Raw genomic sequence first — 27,406 nt, forward strand, 5'->3', positions numbered from 1 at the left:
CAATAAGAAAGAAATCTAAAAGGTCCAATTAAAAAGAGGGGGGAACAACCACTGGCCGTCCGCCCCCGTGTTATGTCCCTCATTGGTGTCTGCCGCTGTGTCCTTGACCTCGCCAGTCCTCTCCGATCACCGGGGATACCTGGGAACAGAGCATACTTAGGGAAGTACACCTCGGCTAGCGCCAAGCCTCATGTGCCAGAGTGCTTGACACCCCCCATATGTGCACGGTGGGGCAGAGCTTCTCCGTCTGCCGCTGCCTCCGTGTCGCGTCGTAACACTCTGGACTTTCTGCTTGCCATCTTGTGGCTCCCACCTCACGCTAAACCCCAAGCTAACCCAAATCCAGCCAGCTTAACCCTAACCCCTGCCAAAGGGGGTGTGATGCGGGCGCGGTGTGAGGTGCTACAGACTGGACCATATTGCTTAGCATCTTGCATCACCTTGCACCCACCTCACTTTAACCCTATCCCTAGCCTTAAACCCAAACCATAGCTGAAGGGGGCGTGGCGTGAACTGGGGGGGCCGCGTGATGTGGGCGTGGCCTGAGGTGCTACAGGGCAGCTGGACCATATTGCACCTCACACCATGTCACTCTGTGCCCACCTCAGGCTGGCCTATGTTTGTCACCTTAACCCAAACCCTAACATGCATGAGGTGCAGAAGGCCTCACCATATTAAAATGTCCTCATGTGTCCTCCACGCTATTGGCCATTCATTCCAAGGGAATCGTATGCAGGGAATCGTATGCAGGTGCAGTGATCAGGGTTCTGCTTGCAGGAGTCAAAGGGCAGAGTAGGCTTTAAAATATACACTTGCTTTAAAAACTGTACGTCCTTCAAACAAATCGATAAACAAATAAATGCATGTATAAAAACCCTGCCATAAAAGAGAATAAATAAAACCACTCTAAAACATGCAGACACAGCAAAGGAAGGTACAAACCACCCAAGACTCATTTGCTCATTTGCTGCTGTGTGACACGCTCAGAGACGCCATCGGGTTAGTGCATCTTCTGTCTAATGTGACTTTCTGATGCGTCCAATGAAAGCTAAGGGCTGACGGGAAGAGAGAGAGAGCCAGCTGGGTGAAATCTGCATCTCGATTGCGGAGACACCCCCTCCACACACACACACACACACACACACACACACACACACACACACACGCACACGCAAACAACCACGCGCACGCGCACTCATCCCTCGTAAAGGGGCGTGTGGCGCTGGCAGGGACTCAAACCCTCTGCATTTGCATCAGCGTAAGGAGCCGAGAGCGGTGGCGCGCGAAGAAACGGACGGAGTGGAAGAAAAAAAACTTGCAACAGATCAACCAGGACTTTTACCTTTTATCTACATTATTATTTGTTTTCGATCCCTTTGATATTTTTGGGGACTGCTTATTTTTTTTTACCCTCACACTGGCCGGATTTCACTTGTGACAGCGCCGAATGAAAGGGGGCGAAACAAGGAGAGAGACCCGGAGAGATCAGCGCCGGGGAGGAGATTAGCCTGTACGGGAAGAGGAGAGCGAGGCTGTCGGCTCGTGCGTCTTTGCGCGGTGGGGACCCAGGACCAAACTGGACTGCGCTGTGGTTCTCTCCCGGCGTACAGCAAAAAAAAAAAAAAGGAGGAGTTGGGGGGAATAACTTGCTTTTGAGAGTCTCCGGAGAAGATCTGGTGTAATTTGAACAGAATCGGAAGGAGCCTGTCGGATCGTAGCTGCACTCCGCTCCTCCACGCATGTTGGAAGTGGAGAGAGGAGGGCTGGATGCCTGCGGCTTTGCGAGTCCTCAAGACGCAGGTGAATGCAGCTGTTTTTATCTGACTTACCGCATAGGGCTGAAAGAATTACCGCTGCGTGAGAGCGCACTGACATGATGATAGATTTATCACCACTTTCCCACGATTTCACCAACAATTCTACAAATTCGATCTCATATGATCTTGCTATTGTTCTTTATTTATTTTTGGTATATTCATTTTGGTAATATTTAGATTACAACTTGCATATTCAAACTTTTTATTTTTTTATAATCGTGTATTGCCATGCGTTGTGTTTATGCGGGATTGTGACAGTATATGTTCCAATGAAGGCTTTGCTGCTCCGTTCCGTGTGTGTGTGTGTGTGTGTGTGTGTGTGTGTGTGTGTGTGTGTGTGTGTGTGTGTGTGTGTGTGTGTGTGTGTGTGGCGCAGAGTGACCCAGTAAGGGCAGCCTTGAGTAAATGACTCGAGGCTGCTTAAATTTACGCTTTAATTGATTTCCCCTAAATATCGGAGTGCCAGTTTAATGGTGTCACTGTTGTGGGGCAGACAATCGGCGCATCTGGATAGCTGCCGGTGCACAAAAGAAACCCACAAGGTCTAAGGGGGGGGGGGGGGGGGGGGGGGGTACACACTTTCTATTATTTAGTTCCTGTGCAAAACAAACTGGGCCTATTACAAGCACTGCGGTGCAGATATGCTTCAATCCGAGATGGAGGATCGGTGTCTAAAGGGATTGATTGGGAGACACAAAAGAGAACTTCCGTAGATTAGTTCAGTTTGTGTCACATAACATGATAAATCCCAGATAGAAGCGGAGGAGGACACCCCCCAAAGAAACACGCCTATTCATTGTAATCTGCGTTTATAATCGTTCAAATCCATGGTTCGTGATGTTCGGTAGTGGCATCTTTTTGATAAATATCATATTCGGTACATGGTGATATCCCAAATTAATGTTTTTAAATTAGAGTCCTGTTCTGGTACTACGTCTCAGGTTAATGATAGCTTCTTTTTTTTGTAAGAGAGGGGAGGGGAGGGGAGGGGAGAGAGAGAGAGTAAAAGAGAGAGCGAGGGAGGGAGAGAGAGAGAGAGAGAGAGAGAGAGTCATGTCACTTAACGGACTGCTGGTACTCTGTGACTCAGTGTGCGGCTCCGCTTACATATAAAGACACGAGGCTTTACCCACATAGGTCGGCTGTTTGTCATCAAGCCAATCATCCTCCTCTCCGAGTCCCCCACTCTGAGCCTATAGAAGCAAAAGTGGTCACAATTTTGGGTGAAGTGGGGTGCATCTGTGCCCTTTTTCTTATAGCCGTGTTTTGTATCGGCAGCAGCGCGTATACAGACGGACCCGCGGAACGTCCAGAGCGCACGGCAGCGGCGTGCAAGCGCGCATTCCTCCCTAACTCCGCTCACACCTCCGCTCACATCTCTTTTCCTTCCCACAGCCAAGGATTACCTCCTGCCCGGGCATCGTTTGACGGACTAAGAACGCAACAACGAAAACGGGGAGTGGGTCAATTCTTCTTCCACATCTTTGGGCTTCTTCGGGGAGGATATGGCACGGTGGGCGCTGGAGAGAGGAGCGCAGCCGGCACAGTCGAGAGGAAACAGGAGCTGAATGACAGGATGCCAGCGACCTGAGCCCCTACACTTCTAACTTCGTTAAAAAAGAAAAAGAAAAAGAAAAAAAGAGACGCTCCCGCTTTATTTTGTCGAGTTGAGAGAAGAATACTCGCTTAGAAGAACCTGCCGGAGGAGTTTCATTACGGAGTTTTTTTTATCTTTTTGTATGCGTAATTTAATTTTTTGGGTGAGGAAACAAGGATGCATTGTGGATTAGTCTTGATCCTGGTCATGGGAATCCTTCTGGTGGTCAAGGCTTTCAAAAACGGTAAGTGTGATATCTGATATCTGTATAAATAACGCTTTTGTGTACACTGCAAAGCTACTAATCCCAATATTTTTCTAAAAGATTAGCCTGCTCTGATCTCCGCTGATCTTTTGGCAAACTCGCAAGGCGCTCACCTGCTCATTCTGCCAACACCTCGGGAAAATCCCTCTTATTATATTTCAACAGAGACTTCAATATTATTGCTTAATAGCGGCTAGAGATCACCGTGGCCCTATTTAATTGTGTTTCCTCTTTCTTTTATACCTTTTTTAGTCATGATATCCCTCCAGTATTCCCATGTTAGGCGTTTTTATCTCCCATGATGCCCTCAAAATATCCCTAAATATCTCTTTATTTGTATTCACGCAATAACAGTCTCTTGTGATAGTTGTAATATATCAGAAGCTCCTTTGAGAGCACGTTGGTATCCCGTGTTGTAGAGCCAGCTATCGGTTAACACGCTCTGTGTTTTAGTGAAGTTCAAAAAGTCAGCCCAAATCCTCGGCTTACACAATTTCCCCTTGTTCTTTTTCCTACAGCACCCGTTTCGTTTCTACTTTGCGCTTTTATTCCTCACTCGTTTTATTCCGATTTAACTGATTTCCAAGAGGTGAGCGCGCGTGTATGTGTGTGTGGTTGCGCGCGTGAGTATTAAAGCAGCAGATGTTGGCAGCTTTTATGTTAAAATGATGAAAACGCGCGCGAATGAAGATAAATGTGAGTTGCGGCCCTTTGAGAAGCATAATTCCTTTTAATGGTGAAACTCATAGTGTAGCTTAGAGGAACAGACTAAATCACTGGGACTTTCGGCTTCGGCCAACCAAAAACTTTTTTTCTTTCACTGAAGCTTCTCCATTCACACTTTTTAATTTGCATTTATACATCTGCCCAAAGCTGCTCCTTTTCTTATTCTAATGTGAGGAACTGTTCCTTTATCTGAACTTAAGTTTCATCTCAGTGTGCCACAGCAAGGCTGCTCCATAACAACTCACCATAAATAATAATAATATTATTAATAAGGATACTAAATACCAACATGCATATACATTGTGTGCCAGTTAAAGTCTGTGCAGACTCTAACATTTGTTTGTCTTGACCAATTCAACTTTGTATAAGATATTTTGGACTCTCTTAGGGAAGAAAAAGTTTCTCTGAATCTCTCCTGTCTTAAGGAAGTTGCACATTTTCTGATCTAATCCAACTATAAATTGCTAGATAGATAGCAATGTATGAAATTTGAGCATCAGAATTGTGAAATATGAGTTTCTTTTCCTGAAAAACGTTTTTTTCTCCCACTCCCCTTGGCAGATAAATGTGGAGGCAACATCAGAATCTCAACCGCCAACTACCTCACCTCGCCCGGATACCCCCTGTCCTATCCCCCTTCTCAGAGATGCGTGTGGGTGATATCGGCGCCTGGTCCTCACCAGCGGATCCTCATCAACTTCAATCCGCATTTCGATCTGGAGGACCGGGAGTGCAAGTAAGTACACCACAATATTTTCTATGGAAAACAGATGTGCTTTTGGTCCCCCTCCCCCCCAAAAAAACCCTCATTCATCGAATGTTTTTTTTGTCTCCGAATTTGATTTAAAGTTAGTCTGGAATAAGGACGATAGAGTGAAACCTCTGAAAATATTCTGTATGCTTTTGTTCTGCAAAAATGAGTGAATTAAATAACATTATTAGTGAAAATAATCTGTCTGGGAAGCTCACTGTGGGAGCCACTACACCATGAGAGGCTGCGTAGAAGCTGTTCACACAAACAAACACATTCATATCGCATAGCCTGTATACATGTGTTTTCCTTTCATCTGTGTGTGTGTGTGTGTGTGTGTGTGTGTGTGTGTGTGTGTGTGTGTGTGTGTGTGTGTGTGTGTGTGAGACACACATCCCCCCTTCTCCTCATGCATATTGCACATGAAACTGTGCCATCTAGTGGCGACAGGCTCACTGAAACCGTGTCAATGTGATCCTGCTCTGCCTCTACACAGGGCAGCAGGAATGTCCCTTCCCTGCCATCTGGTTTTGGAATGCCCTCGCCTCCCGTCCTCGTGGAGTGAAGTCACCGGTGTGTGATATTGATTTGAATTGCCGTAATTTTGCAAAAGGCCTTTTGGGTTCACCGGATGCCATTAACCGTGGTTACTTAATGCACTGCAAGAAGAAGAAAAAAATGTCCGTCTTAATGAGCCATTTACTTTCACATTTGCTCATAAAATCCCATTACTCTCCCAAAACAAGTAATAACTTCCAAGAGTGGGGTTCAATAAAAAAAAAAAAACAACCTCAGCCTATTTTAATTAGGCAGTCACTCTGTTAATGTCAGAGCTGGAAACAAGTGAAATGATCTGACTCATCTGTTTTCCTTCACTTAGATTTAAACTCAAAACTTGGTGAAATTCCCCCTTTTTTTTTAAGGTGAATCCCTCAGCGACAGTTAGTTTCTGATCCTTATTTGACTTGCGAGCCGCGAGCTGTCGCTTCCAACAAAGAGCTAAGCGGCTAACCTGTTGTCAGATAGATAGTTTAAGCCGATGAAACGGGAGACAGACAGTAATGTGATGAGCCTGTGTCAGTGTGGGTGCCCTGAGGTGAGCCTTGCCTGGGCAGACCGCCTCCCTCTGATTGCCCGTCTCTCTGTGTGTGTGTGTGTGTGTGTGTGTGTGTGTGTGTGTGTGTGTGTGTGTGTGGTTTTGGTGCGTGTGCCGGTGCCTCTGCCCTGCACTGTCTCAGCTGTTTGTTTACGCTGCAGGGCTCGGGAGAGTACAGGGCTTTGCTGGATCCTGTTACTGTATCACTGCTCCACCCAAAAAACCTGGACCCTTTGCTTCTTTTGTGCTCCCTCAGTGTCCCCCCCACCCCATTCCGTATATATGTCTGCAGGGTGTGTTTTCTTTTCTTTTTTAATCCCGGATCTCAATCCCACTTTAACCTTTCTTTACTGCTTGTCAGAGATTTATGGCAGGACGAAATGGCCATCTTTTTGAAAGCTGGATGCTCCTTGACACTTCTTTTTGGGTCCGATTTCAGCACCAGAGGGACTATTAAACTGTCCAACATCCTCAAGTTAGAGAGAGAGAGGAAGGGACAGGGGAGAGAGGGGGGTGTTAGCAGAAACAATGCTGGCGCTAATCAAATTAGTCAGGAATGAATTTCCTGTTTCTAAACACACGCAGTAAAAAGAATTTGGCCCCCTCAGGCTCCACGAAAGCTGCTTTTATTTTTTTTACCAAGTTGAAAGGAGGGCGGGCTTTGGGCTCAGCGATCCATCCATGTATCAATTACAAATTAGCTCGACGCTTTCATTCAGCAGCCGCCGAATTTGCAGATTGCCAGTTTTAGCTTGTTCTAGCAGATGAAGTTTGTGTCGTGAATTTGTTTGCGTCTGTGAGCGACTCTCTCTCGCTGTCTGCCCTGTTTCCTTAGTCATTACATGTGGAGCAGACGCGACCTATATGTCATGCCAAAAGTGTGGTCAGGAGGATCTGAGCCGCTCGTCTAGAGGAAACGCAAAACAAATGACACCGGCAGACGGCTGTGAAACTTAAGTGAGTCTCTGATTCATGTGGGCCACGCAGAGACTGCGCTGGGAAACGGGGTCGACCTGACCCACAGCTTCTTTCCCTAGTTTTACCTCGGCGTGCCGTTTCATTTTTAATGTTTCTAATGCAGTGGTTTTCATGGGACTTTAGTTCCACTTCACAATGTATTCCGCCTCGTGCTGCTTCCCTTTGGCATCAGCCGGCAACGACAGGCCATGACGTGAATTCCATTTTCCCTTTTTCCTCCTTAATTTCAAATTACGGCTCGATGTAACATGAGAGTGGGCTGCTGTTCTAATCGCTGACAAGGCATGTCATAGGTAACTGGATTATGGAATGGGGGAATAGTTACTCATGTGTCCGTGGACAGTAGTTGGGTGTGATTTGCGTTGGACCCATCAGACTCCCCGTCGCAGCTCCACTCACCAAATCAGCCCTTACATAAATGGAAACTGATGAGAATGGCTTCCTTATCTGATGGACTGGCAGAGTGGGCGGAGGCGGCGGGGGCCACAATGCATGCTTCAGTGCACTGCCTTGCAATCTAATTAGTGGGCAAATGGAACACACATGCACCACATGTTCCCCAACATGGCTGTTATCTGCAAACCAAACAAGAAGCACTCAAAGTAATGCTCGTAAAAGGGAAAAACAGCCTTTCACTGAGTGGAGTCTGTCTGGGGGGGGGGGGGGGGGATTGTTGCACGTGTGTGCTCCACCCGACAGGTTTGTTTGGGGAAGTGCAGAGGCCTGTATCCTGAGAGCCGGGGGAGGAAAGCACTTCATCACCGAGATAAGGAGACTTAAGTGAGCCCTGCGATTCTGAATGCAGAGCGTGTTTACCTTTCACGCACCGTCGTAGAGTGAAGTTTTCGGGAGGGTTTCGCCCTCGCCGCTCCCACGGCTAATGAAGTTTGAGGCGAAGGCGCCGCCCGCATCGAGGCAAATATTTGAAGTCAATTTCGTTCTGAAAAATGGTCGGAATGAGCGAGCTAAGCTCAAGTTAGGAAAAAAACCCTGAAGTAAATAGATACGCTTTCGCTCTTCTCCCTCCCCGGGCACTCTCATTTCTCTGCGATCTGATAAGGGCTGCCAGGCTCGTCTCCATCATCTGAAGGAAACACAGAGGTTTCAGTGGATTTCAATCTAGACAAAGTGACGGACAGGTTTTACGTAAGGCAGATTGAAGGGCAATTTATTAAATTTGTAAGACAGACTATAGTTCTTTCTGTCCAAGTTAGAATTCTGATAAGGTTTCCAGGTTTGAGCATAGACCTGCTGAATCTCCCATCCTGAGTTTCAGGCTGTTCTCGGAGAGGAGAGACAACTTTCTGTAAATGTGATGCACCCTTGACAACATTATGAATCATTGATAGCATCGGATTTGCTGACCCAACCAAAAAAAACAACAAAAAAAAAACAGTGACTTCTTCCCTTGCAGCAAGCCAGCCAGCCAGTCAGAGCTGCACTGTTTGTTTTTGGAGGCGCAGGAGAGAGGGGGTTGAAAAGCAGAGACACTCTCTCCTCTTTCTCAGCACTTCCTCGTTTCTTTGCTTTTCTCTCTGTCTGGTTGGTGTTTTTCTGGGACAGTCTGTGCAGCAGTGGATGGAGAGGGGAGGGTTCACATGTATGGCAGGGTGGTACTATAGGCGGCGGAGATATTTGAGGAATGCCTCCTCAAGCAGCAGCCCTTTGTGGAGGGGGGGGGGGACGGGGGGACGGAGGGGGAAAGTCAGCCTCCCACCTCTCCACGCTTCAAAAGCCCGCGAGAGCCCCCCCCGCCGCCTTCAGGTGCCTGTAACTCAAAGCATGGGAAAGCACTCTCTTCCTCTTCTTTTTAATTGTAGTCCGCTCCTTTCTCCGTCCCACTGCCCCTTTCCGCTGCGGTCTCCCACTGAGCTGCCCCTGTGGAGCTGCTGGGCCTGCTGGGAAGGCAAACATTCTCCGCTGTGTACCCTCTACAATAGACATCCTGCCCCTCCTGGCATTCCTGACCAGGCCCCGGACTCCAGAGATGACTAACGGGAGCTCGGGGAGGGGGAGGACGGGTATGACCCTTCCCTAGATCTATAGTTGGCTCTGTCTTTGTCATGTGGAATCCCACTATCTCCACTCATATGGCCACGGTGCCCGACAAAGAGTGCCACCTGTTTCTAGGAAGTGAGAGTGGAGGACAGAAGGAGCTTTAGGGAAAAGATCCAGTCGGCCAATTTCCCTAATTCCCCCGTTGCCCCTGTCACCTGAATAGCAGCTCCACGATAGAGAGCGGTGGAGCTTCACAGCTGGGGAGTGAGGATCTGAAAACAGCTCTTACTCCCCGCCCCCTTTATTCCTCTTTCACCCTCCTCTACAAGGCGACCCCGAGCAAATAAGGAGAAGTGGGCTGTGCGACCGTTTATCAGCCGTTGTCATGGAAGAAAAATAAATAAGGCAGGAACGCAACAGGAGCCTTTTTTTTTTCTGAACGGGCCTGTGGCGGTAGAGGCTTTTAAAGAAGGGAAGTGCTGTGACCTCCCGGGCTGAGCGGACGGGGCTTTGGAGTGACACGGATTGTTGGAGATACTTATGGCTGTTAGGGGACATTTATTTCTGTTGTGGATGTGCGCGTCTTTTCATAGTGCGTGTCAGGGAAGAATCCGTGCTGGTGGAGTTCAAAGCGGCGCTGCAAAATAGGCACAGCAAAAAAAGAACAAGGAGGGTGTCGAGGCGACGCCGCTTCATTTAACTACCAGGTTTGACAAAAGCAGCTGAAATTATGCACCTGGTATTTTCCACAGCAATACAGAAGACTTGCATGCTTCATAATAATGGAAATCAAATTGCACCTCAAATGACTTTGAAACAGTGTGCTTTCGAAAGACCAGCTTGTCAGCAGCAGATCAAAGAGCAATCCACCTTGAATGCGTCTTGTTTGCTCTTCATGGCAATTACACCAAATACCTATTTTGTCAGAGTGGTAAAACTTCCAGAGACGAGCACTATGCGACTTAAATTTCTGTTTACAGCTCATCATTCCCATTTGCGACTTGCAAACCTTAAGCGTGGATGAGGTGAGGGGAGCCGGTCAAAGCAAATGAGAGCTGCAGATGAATGTTAAGTGTTCACTTTGTTAGCTAACCAGTGGGCGAAAGAGACAGGACGGCGGACGGAGACGTTGCACCGGAAAGCCGTTGACCTTCACTCTCATTACTCTCTTTCCTCGTCTTCATCTCTTTTAACCATAAAGGGTTAGTCCCTGGCTAATGAGCAGGATATAAGTAGGTCTGTGCATATGCCTGCAATACGTGTGTGTGTGTGTGTGTGTGTGTGTGTGTGTGTGTGTGTGTGTGTGTGTGTGTGTGTGCGTGTGCGTGTGTGCGTGAGACTGGGGTTGAGGGTCTTTTTTTGGTTTTTTTTTCATCCGCCGGTGAAGTGTTTCACCTTGGCCGCGGCTTGGAAGGGCAGCCTGATTGAAAAGCTTTCTGTCCGTGGCATCTGCCATCCTCCCCGCTGCTCTGTCACCACTTTGATTCATGCACAACCTGACCACAACCGGGAGGCGAGCCACTCTACCTCGCAGCGGGAGGGGAGGTCCACTTCACAGCCGAGGAGTAAGAAGCGGAGGAACAGGGGGGAGGGAGGGCGAGGAAGAGAGAGAGAGAGAGAGACGCGACAAGGCCAGTGCTCATAAATAACCCGCTAGATTTCAAGCCTGGGTCGCATATATATATATATATATATATATATATATATATATATATATATATATATATATATATATATATATATATATATATATATATATATATATATATATATATATATCTCGGCACAAAAGCATCATACGTGTCTGCCTGTTTTGTTTCTCATCTTGATGTGGGAGTTAGCGGCTTGTGTTTGCCAGAGATTGAGTGTCCCTAAGCTGTATCTGGCACACGGCTGGTGAATTCTTTTTTCTTTCTTTTTTTCTCCGTCTTTTTCATTCCAGCCCCAAACCAATGCAAGCTTCCCTATATGGAAGTTTCTTGTGGAATGGAGCCGCACACAGCCCACACAGCTTAGAGTTGTCAGTCGTATGCTCTTTTACTTTTTTTTTTTTTTTTTAATCCAAAACAGATTGATAGAAAAGAAGCCGTATGGAGAGTCTCATGATTAGAAGACAACATGTCTTAATCACAGCTCTCTATCTGGACACACATCTATTGACTGTAAGAAAATTCATACTCATTTTTCCCTCCAGCGCCGATGAAAAAGCATTAAACACTGGGGCTAGGATTCAATTATGCATTTCTGTTTCCAAAGGACAGTTGGCAATAATCGCCGTCTCCCCCTCTCTCCGCCTCATATAATATAATTAGCAACAGGTTTTCGTCTCGCGCCTTCTTTTCTTTCCGTTAAATGCTGATTTCTCAGTTTATGAGGCCGCGTGGAAAAACAACAAGAAGGGATAAGGAGGGTGAATGAATGAGGAATAATTTGAGTTCATAAGTAGCAGAGCAGTAGCCGGGGTGGATTGTAGCTCCCAATGTCTGACATCTCCCGTCCCACAAAGAGAAGACGGAGATCTGGACACTTTAATGCGTCGTGTCCAGGCTTGTCAGACATGTTGCGTTGAGTGGTCTAACCTTGAATGAGGCTCATGAGTTTAATTGATTTTCGGTCACTGTGGTCGCACACAGCGGGTCGGCTCGCTGGTGTTCCTCCACCACTCGGCTGGCCGTGATTCGGCCCGGGCGGCAAGCAGACAGTGATTGATGGGGCGGTACCCCGCCGCTCTCTGATTGAGTTAGAGCCACTCACAAGCCCTTGCTTTGTTTGCTCTTTTTCTTGATCTCTCCTCACTAAATTGGCAACATTAGCTGTGGTCTTCCTTTTTTTTTTATAGCAGCCGCCACTTTGCTTTTCTTTTTCTCACGGCTTCTCATTTCTTTTGTTAGATGGCAGTAATTGTAAAAAAAAAAAAAAAGAAGGCTGTAAATTCAGCCTTACAGCAACCTTCTGTGCATTATCACAGTAGGGTGGTGCTGAAAGAGTTATCAGAAGCCTGTACCCCAAGCTGTTCCAGGATGACCCCTGCCCACACTGAGATAAGCGGCAAGAAGGCCCCTCTTTTCCATGAACTTACACAAACTCCCAGTGGATTTCAGCAGAAAGCTGAGGGGAACAATACTACCGGCCAGACTGTCTCCAAGTTGGCAGGAAAGTTTGATTGTAGGGCCAGTAAATGAAAGAGTCACCTTGCCCTCCAAATACTGGCAAGGGCTGGCTGGCCATCAGCACTTTGATCGGTCCAGTAATGCCGAGCATTCGGCTTCTCTGCCCGGCTCCGCGGAAGAGACACGCCGCTTGGCGCGTGGCCCTCGCAACACGGCTCATTTGGCCTTCGAAGTGCTGCATCATTGGAAAATCTGAGTTCTTTGCACGCAGTGGGAACAATACGGCCGTCAGAAGGAAATGAAGGATGTGGTTATAGACGGTAGATATTGTGTCCAAGGGCTGATCCGCATTCAAAGGAAACTTCACAAATCTGGCAACAACTGGCCATGCTGTAGCAAATGTGTGCCTATTGTCGAAAAAAAAACCCCACTCCCCCTTATTTGTTTTCGTCACCATCCTTTTTCCTGTTCCTGTTAAGATCTACAAATAGCTCGTCTTGTCTCAAGGTTATTGTGTGGTTGAAGGTCAGACGGCTGTTTGCATACATATAAGCGGACATTCCAAGTCCTCTTTCGGGGGCCTGTTCACAGTCGCCCCACCGCTCCCAGCCAAGTTGCTCCGCGTCGAGCCACATGACCGGGTCACGGAGCACCCAGCCCAGACTGCTCTCCGACCCCCTCGCTCCCCCTCCGCCTCCACAGACTGCAGGGAGGACAAAGGCAAAGAAAGAGGGAGGGAGACCGCTACGGGGGACGGATGGGGGGGGGGGGAGGCGTTTAATTGAATAATTCCCAGTGCAGTTATTACCACCATTGCCCTCGAGCTTCCCTAGCTGTTGCTGAGCATGCTTCACGCCTCTGAACCCTTTCTAGATTCGTGTTGGCACCTGTTTGCCAGCTACCTCTATCAGCTATTTGCACTACTTCTCTCTTTTGTTTCTGTTCCGCCGCTCTATCAACCGCTCAACTTACGCGCCTTCACGCTCTGTCACCCCAGCCAGTCAGTTTCCTTTTAACCCAACACCACCACCACCACCCACCCACGCCACACCACTCTTTCTCCCTTCCTGCCCATTGTGGAGAGGCGAGAGAGTTTTGAACAGCACCCAAAGCCTTTACCTCTAGTTGACCCCAGCTTCAACTCCCCCTCCTCCTTTCCCTCTCCTCCTCAGCTCCTCTTGCCTTCTTTGAACGCGGCGTGCTCCTTGCGCACACAGCTCGTTACCCAGCGGGGAGCGCCGCTAGCTTCTCACAGCATCAGGAACAGATAGATGATTGCCTTTGCATGCGGCGCTCCTTTTTCAGGGAGGGCATATTGGTTTTTTTTTTTGTCTTTTTCTCATCAGCACGTAAAATGTGATGTTATGTAGCGTTCACTCTGCTAGAATCAGTCCATTGTTAAGTTCAGTGACTCACTAGCTCCAGGTTGTTGACAATTATCTCCACGTTTCCTCATGTTTCTTCTCGTCACATGGTTAGAGCGTTCCGGGCGATCCAGTGCATCCCATACCATGTCCTCATAAACAGGATATCAAGTAAGGTATGTCCCCGAATAAGCGCCCCCCCCCCCTTTTTTTGGGACATACCCAAATTAACCCTTTTGGTTCTTTTAATTTTACGATCAAAAAGTCACAATTAGTCCAAGTGATAGTGAGGCGAGTTAACAGCGGCATGAGCACGGTTTTTCCACCAATCTTCTGTTTTGTAATAAAAATGTATGCCTGTTTTTTGGTCAAATTGAGCAATCTGGATTTTTTTTTGTCTTGATGTGGTTGACTTTGGTTCACAAAGAGATTGATGTAAGCTTAGTAATGGTTCTAGTATGTTCCAGGCCCATTTTGGACCCCTGCTTACGGGCCTCCAAGGCATCAAGATATTTTGCGAATCCGTTCATTGTGATTATGGGTGTTTGTGTGTTCATTATACAGTAGGTGAAGATGAAGCAGCCCAATACTCCCTGCAGGGTGTGTGTGTGTATCTCTGCCACCGAGTCCCGTAGGTGACCAGAGCAGGGCTGTGACAGTGTGTTTTAAAACGGAGCGTACACGCGGCGGCTGCTGTGCCACATCGCCCCCTTACTCTGAGCACCCTGTTATTTTTACCCTTGACTTCTCATTGTTGTAACGCCGGCGTATCATCCGAGCCGTGCCACAGACCCCTGTGGAGGACTCTCTCTCCGCTCACCTCTGCCTGCCCCTCTCTCCCGTGTAATCAGAGATCCTCTCAAATGTCAAGGTGGGACAAATGGGAGTCATTCCCTACTGTAATGGCCCCAGAAATGGGCCGGAGTGCTTCTCTTCCCCTCCCTCCCTCCCTTTCTCTCCCCCCTCTCTGAGGAAACGCACGGGACTTTTCGTCCTTTCTAATTTACTATCGGCGTCCTTTCTTTTCTCGTATTCTTCAGACTTTTATGCCAATAATTTCCTGCTTTTTTCTTTTAGCCCTTTGTAAAACATATCACAGAGTTCCTGGCTCTGTTATGTTAACGTGTTAAAACTTCTCAGGATAGGGTGTATAACAGACATATTGCATAATAGCTCTCAGTCACAATGACTGTATAATAAGGCCACTGCTACACTGCTTTACTCCCATGAAGTGTTTCTTAGAAATGTAGCCAAAGGGATTCATTCGCAAAGGCAGACATTCACTGTGTGAATATTCATATCTGCTTGCTAAGATGCATACGGAGCCCTGCTGTATGCTAAGCAATTTCATTTCCGCTCACTTAGCGGGGCAGAAAGTGCTAAATGTGTATTTCCATTTAGCCATGGGCAGTTTTTCTAATTAATTGTAGTTACTCATTCTGGCTGTAGTCACGATAACAAGATGTGTGATGGGGAAGAAAAGACGTCTCAACCCGACTCACAACAGCAGCTATTATTTACCGCGGTCATGTAGGCCACACATCAGCAAAGCACTGAGAATGGATGTATTTTTGTCTTATTATTGTTATTAATAATATTTATCACCTTTTTTAATATTTCACTTTATAATCACTTTTTAATTTGGAAAATGAAATATACACCTGAATTTTGATAGAAATATTCAATAATGCAAAAAGCTTGATGAACAAAAAAATACATTTTAGATATGATCAGCCGCTCATTGTGTCTTTCTTTTAGCAGAAGCTTAACAAGACTGTAAAATGTGGTGAACTTTGTTGTCTTGGAGCAGGAATCAAAATAACTTTTTTAGATGCATCACAACCAAAGAAGTCAGTTTTAAACCAATCAGCCCATTTATGAAATCCTTCGATTGAAAATAGTTTATTTTATTATTTATTATTTATTTCTTTGATTAGTTTATCTTTAAGTCAGCGGCGTTAGGCCACAGAAGACAAATGACTAAGTAACGGCGAGCCAATTGACTGCGTCTTTTGTTTAAACTGCCTCACATATCTATCATTGTGTTATTGTGACCCATTTGTCATGCCTCGCAATTTTAATGAGGGAAGGAGGTCGAAGTGAGCACAACAGGATGACTGAAAATATGCAACAGCCCGGTTTTAGCCCTGCAGGCATGTCCCAGTCCCCCATGGGAGCAGAAAGCAAGTGAGCTGAACATACTTCACTATTGGCAGGGTTCAAAGTGCAGCGGGCCTTACATATGAGGTGAGCACAGGGGATTTAGTCGGCTTGCTAACAGTAGGAGCTTGTGTGGTCAGTTTTATTTCCCCTGCTTGTTTTTAGCCCCCCCCCTCATCTACGTCCAGTTCACAGCAGTGTGAGCCTGCTCTGTGCTGAGCAGAAAGGATTCCCCCTTTGGGGCAGAATCCTCCCCCTGTCAGTCAACGCTCATATCTCCAAATAAAGGATTATTGTGCGTGTTGCAGAGGGGGGAGGGGGGATGCAATAATTGAGTCTAAATAGCCAAATTCATTCATTTGATTGTTGGCGACAGCAGATCTCTCAACAGTGTAATTAGGAAAGCTAATGGATAAAGGCACGCTAAATCCATCAATGCTAATGATAATTGCTGTTCGGGAAAGCGACTAGGCTACACCAACGTGTGGCCGAGGCCGCCACAAAATCAGAAACAGCCACACGGCATCTAAAAATATGAGTGGCGAGCGGAGTGTAACCAGTGTGGGGGCGACACCCAAAGAGGCCAGTTTGAGGGGCTGCAGCTGGGCCGTCTGGGCGGGGGACTTCCATCTTTTCATCCATCTTTTTTTTTTTTTTATCTTCCATCCATCCATGTGGCAGCGAGCGAAGCAATCATGCCCTTCTTCGCCGACGAGGAACCACTTCTGAACCCATCAGCTCTGATTGGTTGGTGGTTTGTCCCGCTGGGTGGGTTGCCCCGTTCCGAGGCCTTCTGACTCCTGCAATAATTTTCTGCGGATTCAGAAGTGGAGACACATCAGTGGAGGGGGGGGGGGGGGGGGGGGGTGATAGCTGCAGATTTTCCTTTTTCCTGCTTCATGGTAAAGCTTCTGTTTTAACGACGAGGTCCTGACCTTTAGATAAAGATTGCAGTGTTAGCAAGTCAATTAATGTTTTCAGCTGACATCATTAAGACGTAGACTCGGCTTACTGCCCAAGTTTTTTTTTTTCCGTACTTCGTTGTCTGTCCCGGCAAGCTGATGCGGGGGCCATTACAGGAAGGAGTGGACCTGTTATTTTAGTGCGGGTTAATGAATGTCCCGTGCACGAGGGAGGCGGAGTGGGAGGGAAGGCAAAGAAAGAGAGACCGTTTTATTTCAGCAAGGTATGTCCCCTCCAGGCTTGGAAAAAGTAAGTCGGGGAGCAGCTTGTCTCGTGCCCCCCCCTTGTACAAACGTTAATGATGTTTTTCCACAGCCCCGAGTGACAGTTTGTTCGCCGAGACTCGTTAACACGTGAGCTCTCCGGAGTTTTCTGACAGCTGACAACAAAGTCCTTTTTTCCTGCTAAGTCCCCCCCGGGCCTCACAGAAGCCGTCCCAAGTCCGTTGTTGTTTAGGCCTCTCCACTTGTGTTACCCGGAGATGTTTTGACATGGACGTGGTAGGTGACATGTTTTCGTGCGATAGCGAGTTGCACTTTGACAGCCGCGTAAAGAGAAATGCCGGAGAAAGGCGCACGGCATTTGTTCTATGCACAGCTCGACCAAAGGGAGTGATGGCAAAGAAAGAGCTCTTGTTCTGGGGGTTTCCACAGCATGCTTGAGCTTATAAATGGTCTGATTAAGAAATCCCACCAATTGTATGGGACTCATACAGTCTGTCATAGTGTTATTCCATTGCCTCAGATTGTATTGCTTTTATGGAGCCATATCAAGCGGACATTTATAGAGGCAGGACAGATTGTTTCCATGGGAAAGCTTCGGGCAATATAACTGTTATATTGTTAGGCCGTTGGTTTGTCGCCTTCTCTTTGGCTTTGCAAGGAGGGCTAATGTTCTCGTTTGACACTGGCGGATTGCTTTCTCTCTGTGCCTGAAGAGAGAAGGCAGGCTAATACATTTGAGTCGGTGAAGCGAAGGTCGTTGAGAATTACATTCACCCCCCCACCCTCCCCCCCCCCCTCTCCTCAGCCTCCTACCCCTTTTCTTTTTTCCCTGTAATTTCCCCGCTGGATTGGCAAACGCTTTTCACTGTTAGCACTGTGGTAGGCAGCTCACTGCGTATGTGTAATCGTCTGAGTGTGTGTGTGTGTGTGTGTGTGTGTGTGTGTGTGTTGTGGTGTGCTGGCAGGCCCACCCAGACCCGAAGCAGACTAGACCGATAAATAGATGCATGGCTCAACTGGAATGTACTGTCATGAGGAATAAGAACAACAACAACGGGAGAGATGTGACGTAGAATATCACCACGCTGGTCCCCTGAGAGGAGGAATGTAAGTTTAAATTGGGAGGTCAGGAATACCCCAAAACTGTGGGACCATAGGGACCTTAAAAGTAGGCCATGTTCTACTTTTATGATCCTGAATAGAGGTTGTTAACTGCCCCGTCTTCCCTGAGGATGCTCAACCCTTAGAAGCGGGTCCTTACAGGTGTTCGGTGCGATGAATTAGAGGTACATTTAACACAGCTGGCAATAGGAGAGCCTTTTTGCGGAGCCCTCAAACTGCCCCACCAAGCGTTCGCCGTAATGTCTTCCAGATGATAAGGGCCTGGATGAATCTGTGTTAGCAGGGCGAAGCGTGTGGGCCCACTGGCGCAGAACCGTCGGAGTTCTGGCTGACATACCAGTCATTTAGGCACCAATAGAGACATTTTGGAGAAGGAGGCCTGTCTCTTTCTCGCCTTGCACAGCGAGGAACCCCGGGGGCGTATTCTCTCTTCCATCTGCATCCTCTCTCCCGCTGTGCTGCCTTTACGAGGGCCATCCGAGCTGACGATAAAGCACCAGGGTAAAAAAAAAAAATGCAACAAACAGCTTTTCTGGAGGTGCGAGGAGTGAAAATAGAAACGAAATAGGAGTATTCCTCTTGTTTGCATGGCAGGGAGTTTATGAGGACAGGAGAAATGAAAACATCGGTTGCCTGTTTTCTCTAAAATCACGCTACACTGGACACAATATGCACAATGCTCTGCATGTTACACACTTTTGCACCATCATCGTGCATATATGTACACACAAACAACAAAACCGCACACTTGAGCTGTACTGCAGCTTGCTCTTCTCTCCTTCTGCATCTCAATGATGCATCTCAGCATACATTTTTTTAGGCGTCTGGCAACGCTCAGCTTTTGGCAGTTGCTGGGTGGAGCAAGGGAGTGTGTGTGTGTGTGTGTGTGTGTGTGTGTGTGTGTGTGTGTGTGTGTGTGTGTGTGTGTGTGGGGGGTGGGGGGGGTGGGGGGGGGGGGGTGGGGGGGGTAGAAACAGAAGCTCTGAGGTGAATTATAAGTCTGCTGATAGAACAGAGCGGGGCCACAGGAAGATTGATGCTCTCCGTTGTGAGCTGGGAATCAAAAGATGGAGAGGAGTCAGGAGAGGAATCGGGAGAGAAGAGAAGAATCAGGAGATGAGTTAGGAGAGAATAAGGAGAAGTGAGGACCAAGCAGATAAATTGATAGCACAAATTATATAAAGATAATAATACTATAGAGAAGGCAATAACTTAAAAAAAAAAATGTACTGCTGATTTCATCGTAAATATTTGCTCCGGTGGCTAAACTAGACGATGACACGCTTATAACAGAAAGAAACTCGATCCCTGCAACACAGGAGCCCATTAAACAAAATAATGAGTAACTCCCCAGCCATCTAGCCACAAAGTTCACAGGGGGGGGGGAGGTAAACACCACGTGAAACTAGTTTTGTTTTTTTTTACAGTGCTGCAGCTGATAAAGTAGCTAAAACAAAGTGGTACTTGTGTGAGCCGAGCCGGGGCTGTTGCCACAGCTGGTGGCCCGACGATGAGAGCGGAAGATGACCTGGTCTGAAATCACAAGATGGGGAGAAATGAAGAGGATACAGAAAAGAGGATTTCCAAATTATTTGACGAGTCCAAGTAGGGGGGGAACCAGATTTTTCCTCGACAGATTTTGATGAGATTTGGGTGTGGATCCTGAAAAGTGGAAAAGCAAAGCAAATGGCTGGCAGAAGAAGAAGAAGAAGAGCTTGATGCATGGTGACAGCTCCATATCACCTCAGATCACTCAATCCGAGCAGAAAGACAAGTGAAGTCATCCATCCACCGCACCTCCTCAGGGGACCCAATTTCAGGGAGTGCCACTTCTATCCATCCAGCTCTACATTTAGTTACATTCTGTCTCTGCCTCTCTCTCAATAGTTGACTCTTACTAGTTATAGTTCACATTTTTTTAAATAAACCTGATGATAGCCCTTGCCCACGAATCACCTCTGGTAACTTGATTTTTGTTCCGCAAATAGGTTTTATTCTAAATTTGAAGCAGGTGAAGGAAAACATTTTTGTGGGGGGAAAAAAAGGCTGTAAAGCGTGCGTGTGGATACAAGTCAGGTCCCACCTGAGGGATTTACCCCCCCCCCCGGGCCATCATTCAAAGTGTAAATCGCCTTTTTGTGTGAAATCCGGCGCATTAACTGAATTTGAAATCGCTAAGGAGACGTGATGTTTTGACAGTAATTTGGGAATCGAGCACAACTATGAAAATAGGCCCCTTTGCCCGGAAGGCGCATATTTTCTGAGGAAGGGAGGAGGAGACAGAGAGAGCATGTGTGTTCACCGAATGTGCCCGCACACCTGCTGCACATTATACTTGCATACATCAGAATTCATTTCTCGATTTTACCGTGAGCGAATTGCGTTTTGCGGCATCCTGATGAAGATGGAGGGCCGTCGCAGCGGGTCAGCGGTGTTTGGGCAGGAATATGTGTTAATGTAATATAATAATATAAGAATAAGTGTTCCGCAGAGCAGAAAAAACTTGGCGAGACACGGTGCGTTGCGGGCAATTAGGAAACTGTGGAAACCCGAACCTGAAATCTGCTTTCTGGAGCTCACAGTCAAAACACAGCACGGAAAAGTCATCTGAACCATCATGCAAACTCACACACACACACACACACACACACACATACACAGGCAGTAGAGTTAAAACCACCACTCAAGTGCATTTAACTAGTGCCTGAAAACACACACTCACACACACACACACACACACACACACACACACACACACACACACACTGATAACCGGAGGCTATTTAGACCACCCTCGTCGGCCAGTCACTCTCTACCAGCTTGAGTTTTTCATGCCAGATTCCGTGTGCGTGTGTGTGCATGCGTGTGTGTGTGTCTGTGTGTGTGTGTGTGTGTGTGTGTGTGTGTGTGTGTGTGTGTGTGTGTGTGTCATGGTTCCTCTTCCCAATCCTATTTCAAAGCTGTTTTCCTCTTCTGCTCCCAAACTCTGCACCGACTCAATTAGGCGACTGCACCCTTCTATAGCCGTGGGTCTGAAATTCCATTTTAATGTGATGATTTTGTGTGTGTGTGTGTGTGTGTGTGTGTGTGTGTGTGTGTGTGTGTGTGTGTGTGTGTGTGTAAAAGTGTGTGTGTTTAACAGCTTTAACACCTGCTCTTTCTATACACCAGCCTCAGCCAAAGGCCAAGATATAATCACTCTCATTTTCTCTCATACAAGAAGCACACGCACACACCGTCAGTGTTATCTAGTGGTTAAACAGGAGATATAGACAGCTGTTCAGCTAAAGTTCAGTAGTCAAAGCAGTTACATAAACCTGACCTCAGTGCAGCTGGGAGCACAAAACCTCTGCAGTGCGCGTGTGTGTGGTTGTGTGTGTGTTCTCTGAGTTTTAACCTGAGACCTCATTAGTACACTGTGTTTATTTCCACTACATTACCTGCACAATATGCTGTGTTGCTCTGTGTTTGTGTTGGTCCTCTGAGTATGAATCTATGGTATGTGTGTTTATCTGTGTGTGTGTGTGTGTGTGTGTGTGTGTGTGTGTGTGTGTGTGTGTGTGTGTGTCTTCAGACACGCACATGATATAGTGATTTCCAATAAATCCAATCGATTAGAAGAACAAGAACAGAACTGAATGAATACCGAGCCTGAAGGGAAAACAACAGTTTTTCTAAAGCACACTGTGACTTACACTGCTCCTCTCTCTCTCGCCTTGCTCAGGTACGACTACGTGGAGGTGCGAGACGGCGTCGACGAGAGCGGCCAGCTAGTGGGGAAGTACTGCGGCAAGATTGCTCCCTCTCCGGTCGTCTCCTCGGGAAACCAGCTTTTCATTAAGTTTGTGTCTGACTACGAGACGCACGGGGCAGGTTTCTCCATCCGCTATGAGATCTTCAAGACAGGTGGGTGGCCTAGCACAGCTGCAGCTTCACTTTGTCCCAGACAAACCACTTTACCTACTTTTTTTTTTTTTTTTAAAAGCTCCATGCAACTTTTATTTTGTGTTGTTTTTGGCGGTCCCTGTAGACGAAAGTGGTAGTGTTTCCAAGCACCAGGGTACCTTTAGAAAACCTCTCATTTTACTGCAGCAGGGTCTTGATGTAGGTCATATAGCGGCATCGATATTAAATTGAGACTAATTAAAAGTTCCTCACTGTAACTTTAAATTAAACAACCTGAGCTCTTAAAATAGCCATTGAGCAACATCATCAAGTAAATTCAATCTGATTTGTCTCAGCTGACACTGTCACGTTTACGCCGTGTGACACATTAGGAAAACTGTAGGAATAATTGTGATAATGGAGCAAGAAAGAGCCTCTCCGTCTAGTTTCATGGTTTGTTTGTGATTTAGTCAAGGCACCAGAGCGTCAAATTATGCACTTGCAATATGGCAGGCAATATGCTCCATTCAAAACCAATGAATCATAGTCCCATATGTTCCATAATTGTAGCAGTTTTTATCTGGTGTGAATGATTGTACAATAAGCAAGGGCATAATTTGCTGAGCAGTGATTCGACAAATGTTTTTTTTTCAAGTGTTGGTTTACCGTCAGATGGCAATCCACAGCGAGGGTATGAGCATGCCATTATAACCGCAGGCTAGCTGGTTGTGGAGAAAGTGAATTCAGGCAACTGAACTGGGTTGAGGAAGTGCTTTCACTGCAGTGGTGTCCATTCAGTTGGAGGTTCCCACCTAAAAATAAGTCCTCTTTGTAAATTAGTCTGGAATCATGGGCGATAAACCACAGATATCCTCAGGGGATGTCTGTCTTATCTGAACACAGCACCCCAGGAGGAAGGATTTCCTGTTGGGTGGCTGCCGTCCTTTGTTTGCCTGGATGGAGGAGGAGGAGGAGGAGGAGGAAGACGGCACATATCTGGAGAGTGACATGTCGGCAGACAGGTGCTACAGACTCCACTTTCATTAATTAACCTTAGCGGCAGTCAATGGGACGGCCCTCCCCGTGACCTCGGAGACATGATGAATGTCCCTGCGATGTTCCCTCCTTCCTTTTTAATCCGGGCCATGTTTGTGCTTGTGTTTGTGTCTCTGGGCTTGCGCGCGTCACCGTCACGACAGGGCAGCTGGCGGAGTGCGGCGCCGTTTACGAGATCAAAAGCGGCACTCCACCCCGACATGTGCAAGCTCATCAGCACACGCTCCCTCTGTCCCCCTCGATAGGCCCGTTAAATCTACCACATTCTTTTCATGATTAGCTTGGTGTTTCCCAGTCTCATCTATTAGCCGGGGCTGATTACAAATGAGGCGTGTTAGGGGCCCAGTGGCGATAGGGGAACTGCTGAGCACACTCATAGGGCACTGAGATATGAGCGAGTACATATCTAGCAAGAAATGCGGATGTTGCTGCAGATAGAAGATAGAGAGTCAGGGCTCGAGAGTTGGACCTCGATGAGGATCTTTGCTTATGGGATCCAAAGGGGACTCAGCACTTGGGGGGGAAAAATGCGCTCCAGGAGCATCGCTGTAGCTCAAACCCAGGACAGAACCTTTTCATCTGGGTGTTTTACACCTAGCGTCATCCCCCCCCGGCGGAGAAGAGCGCCGTGGGTGTGCCGTTGCTCCCTATAGTGGATCCAGGCCCCTCGTTATGCTCTGAGTTTACTCCGTGTTTTGACTAGAACAGTGCTCTGAGATCAATTAACAGCCCTGTTTGTGAGTGCGAAGCCAAGCAGAAAGAGAGATTCAAAGCTAGCTGATTAGCACAGCTTATCAACGAGCAGGGTATTAGCAGGGAAAAAAAACATTGTGTTGGCTAACACGTGTAACGTTAATGATGATACACAGATGCTCTGATAGCGGCTAGAGGAACGGGAAGCTCGCGCTCACGCATGCCAATGAGGGGAAATGCAAAGAATGCAGGCTGTTTATCACCGCCATTACAGGCGCGGAGATCAGTGGGAGTCAACCTCGGGTACGGCACCGCCTTTCATCTGGGGTTACGTGCAAGCAAAGGTCACACGGAAGATAAATATACCCGCATAGCAACCATAAGCAAACATGTACTCCCCTCAGGGATTCAGCTTATACAAACATGTTTACATGTGCAGGTTTTACCCACTTAGACTGTAAACTATGTAAATACACTTTCACACACACACACTTCAGCACGCTGGCGTTTGGAGCCCTGGCTTTCATCAACAGTAGCCTGCGAAGTGTCTAATTGGAAGAGTGCAGGTTGTTTTGCGGCTCTCTATGGCCGCTTCCGCGTCCGTCTCTACCCCACTCCACTCCTCAGTCCCATCCAACCAACTTAATTAGCATGGGCAATTTATTTTATAGCCTGCAAATTGGCAGCCGCGCTCCGCTGGCTGAAGTTTGGCAGGAGACGGGATGAGCGTAGTAGATGGTGAGGGAGGAAGAGATGGAGAAGCGGGGTAGATGAGGGATAGTTGTGCTGAAGGGAGCTCCAAGATTAGCAAGCTGGCTGTGTTTGTGTGCGGGTGTCTCTGCGGAGGCCTTCGATTTTATGAAATGGTTCATAAAACAAAAAAATAACAGCTGGGAAAACTATGGCCTTGACTTGATAAACCACCACCAGTAAGATGAAAAATCAGGAGAGGAAACTGAGATGAGGCCGGGTTACCCTCCACCAAGATCCTGGTGCTTTAGCAGAGGACCGAAAGCTGTGTTTATCCCGTCGTCTGACAGTATCTCGCTTAAAATCCTCAAGTGTTTCTGAAAAAGATCCGTCCTCTTAAGTACACATGCACAACATATGTTTTCCCTTAACGGCTCTGCGTTAGCTTTGAGCCACATCAATGCTGGCCGACGGCCCATTGAAGTGGGCAAGGAGATAGAGCCACTGACGGCCCTCCCTCCCTCCTTCCCACCCACTCACACACCCACACACAGGCTCATCCCCGTCTCCTCACGATTACTCAGCAGGATGACTAAGTCTATTGGACGGAGGCCTACGCAACGCTTAAAAACACCATCTTTTCACGCGACAGCCCCGTTTATCATGTCACTGTGATGCGGGGCCCTTTGACTCGGAGCATGCACCTGTGAAAACACTGTCAAGGTGTGCGTGTGTGTGTTGGGTGGGGCCTAAATAGGGGGCACGCTCTGCTTTCATGGACGGCACGCCCTGATGGCATAGGTCACATCTGGCATGGAGACGCACTGTCATCACACACACACACACACACACACACACACAGCCCTCATGGAAACCTAAGACAAAAATCTCTTTAAGGGGAGCCAGAGGGAGACTGTGACTCCCCCCCCCCCGGCCCCCATCCCATCAGCACTGTGGCACAGTCGGTGCGCTAAACAGCATGTCAGTAATCCAGTGCCTCGGGGTGTGTGTAAGGGTAAATGTAAACCTCCCTTTTTCCATCTGTCACAGTGACGGACACTCCGCAGGCTTCAGGTTAATGTTTGATTTAGTGTTGAAAGAGTTAATTCTCCACCGACCATTAACCCCTCCGTCCGTGTGGCATGCGAACAGAGTGGAGGGGAGGGGAGGGGCGGTATGAAGGGTGGTGGAGGGTTGTGATCTGGGCTAATGATCAGCCGGAGAGCAACATAAAACACAAACAGTGGTGATTTACTTAGCGCTCCTTCAGCCCCTTTGGCTCCGGCCTCTAATAAACCGGAGAGATGAATAGATGGGGGAAAAAAAGAAAGAGGAAAAGTGAGAGAGAGAGAGAGAAACAGATTAAAAAATGAAAATAGCAAGAGGCTGTCACATTTAACATCAGTTCCTTGGCGCAATGTTGTTGTAGTGATTAACGCCCAGTCTCTGGTCCGCTCTCAGCACTTTAAAGCAACAGCTTAATAGAGACATAGAGGACAAGTCATCAGGGAGACTAACAGTGGAAAGGCGCCCCACTCCATTCATGTTGAAACCATATTTATTTAAGATTTGTATCGATCTCTTAACACTTGCAAAGACTGAAATCAGAACCCCATTAAATATCATTTCGCCGGCTATGGCTTGTCGTGTTTAACCAACTCTGATCGCTCAGTCCGAGTGACATCTGTTTACTCCTCCGTCCAGAGGAGAGGGGGGGCTCAATGTAAACTAGAGTAAAAAGAATCCATTACTCCTGGTAGTAAATGTTTGAGTGCCTGGTTTGAGATTGCCGGTAAATGTTCAAGGTTACTTCTTTTTCTCTCCCTCAACTTCCTGTCGTATACTCAGCTGTTTGTTTTAAAGCAGTGGGTTCAGACTACAGGCCAAACTGATTTTCTTGGATGAGATGGGACAATCTAAGTGTATGATCCCTGTGAGTCTTACCTGAGTCAAACCTTTCATATTTACAAAACCCTTCCTGTTTCCCCCCCCACATCCTATTGGGACGACAAATACGCCAGCAACGGCAACAAATACTGTGATAAAACAGAGGGTGGAGAAGGGGCAGGGATGTGGCTACGGTACGGATGCTGTCACAGAAAAGCACAACTGCTATCACAGAACGCCTCTCGCGCGGACATCAGCACAATGCATCCTGGGTATATAGCGAGCGGGAGCTTGGGGACGGAAGCCTTTTTTCCCGCGTGGAGGCACTAGATAAAAGAGATCTGTCGGACGATTATCACGCCGGTGGGAGCGACCGGAGCGCTCTGTCTTCTCTCGCCACTCTGTTTTGTTTGCGATGTCTTGGCTCTGTCCTTTTCTTAAGGGGCTGTGAACGCAGCCAGGCACACAAAGGCTGACGATGGGGGAGTCTGTCCTTTTGGCTCGGCCTCAGTCGTCATAATTCGGAAAGAGCGCAGAAACAGGAAGACCTAATGGTGACGGTGATGGTGATGAAATAAGTATCTATACATACATTTCACAAATACATTAATTTATTATAGTGTCCTCAAATTGTAAGCTTAATCCTGGCAAAATGTGATGGAACATTTGCATCAGTCCAGGCATTACATTCGTCTATTGTCTGAATTCAAAGTGAACCATTCCCAAAGACCAAATCTGTTCTGGCCAACTGCTGAGCCGAGATAAGGGTCATGGTGGAGGCTGATGAAATGGACGGAGAGCGGAGATCTGAGCCAATATCCACAGGAAATTCAACATGCCGACCTGAATTGCACTTTGGATACTGCAGCTGTCTAGAGCACTCGGGGACTCATGGGCGCCTGTTATTTTCAAAGAAGTGGCTCCCATCTATAGTTTTTTCCCCCCCCGAAAAACTGTCTGACATTTCTCCACAAATACGTCGAGGTAAAGTGCAGAACTGCAGCATCCGGCAACCCTCTCATCT

At 47.4% G+C, this 27,406-nt stretch overlaps 1 protein-coding gene across 2 annotated transcripts in view; it reads left to right on the forward strand.

Moving 5' to 3' along the window:
• The first annotated feature begins 1,228 nt into the window (after nucleotides 1–1,228).
• nrp1a (neuropilin 1a) overlaps nucleotides 1,229–27,406 on the forward strand; it is a 59,224-nt gene continuing 33,046 nt past the window's right edge. For both annotated transcript variants that reach the window (XM_068709655.1, XM_068709657.1), the window contains exons 1-4: nucleotides 1,229–1,800; nucleotides 3,213–3,658; nucleotides 4,967–5,141; nucleotides 21,896–22,077. In XM_068709655.1, coding sequence (XP_068565756.1) covers nucleotides 3,592–3,658; nucleotides 4,967–5,141; nucleotides 21,896–22,077 — 424 coding nt within the window. In that variant the 5' untranslated portion in view covers nucleotides 1,229–1,800; nucleotides 3,213–3,591. The remainder of the gene's footprint in view (nucleotides 1,801–3,212; nucleotides 3,659–4,966; nucleotides 5,142–21,895; nucleotides 22,078–27,406) is intronic.

The sequence above is a fragment of the Cebidichthys violaceus genome, unplaced genomic scaffold, assembly GCF_023349555.1.
Source record: "Cebidichthys violaceus isolate CVI_PGR_0920_01 unplaced genomic scaffold, fCebVio1.0.p SCAF_15, whole genome shotgun sequence".
Taxonomy (NCBI): Eukaryota; Metazoa; Chordata; class Actinopteri; order Perciformes; family Stichaeidae; genus Cebidichthys; species Cebidichthys violaceus.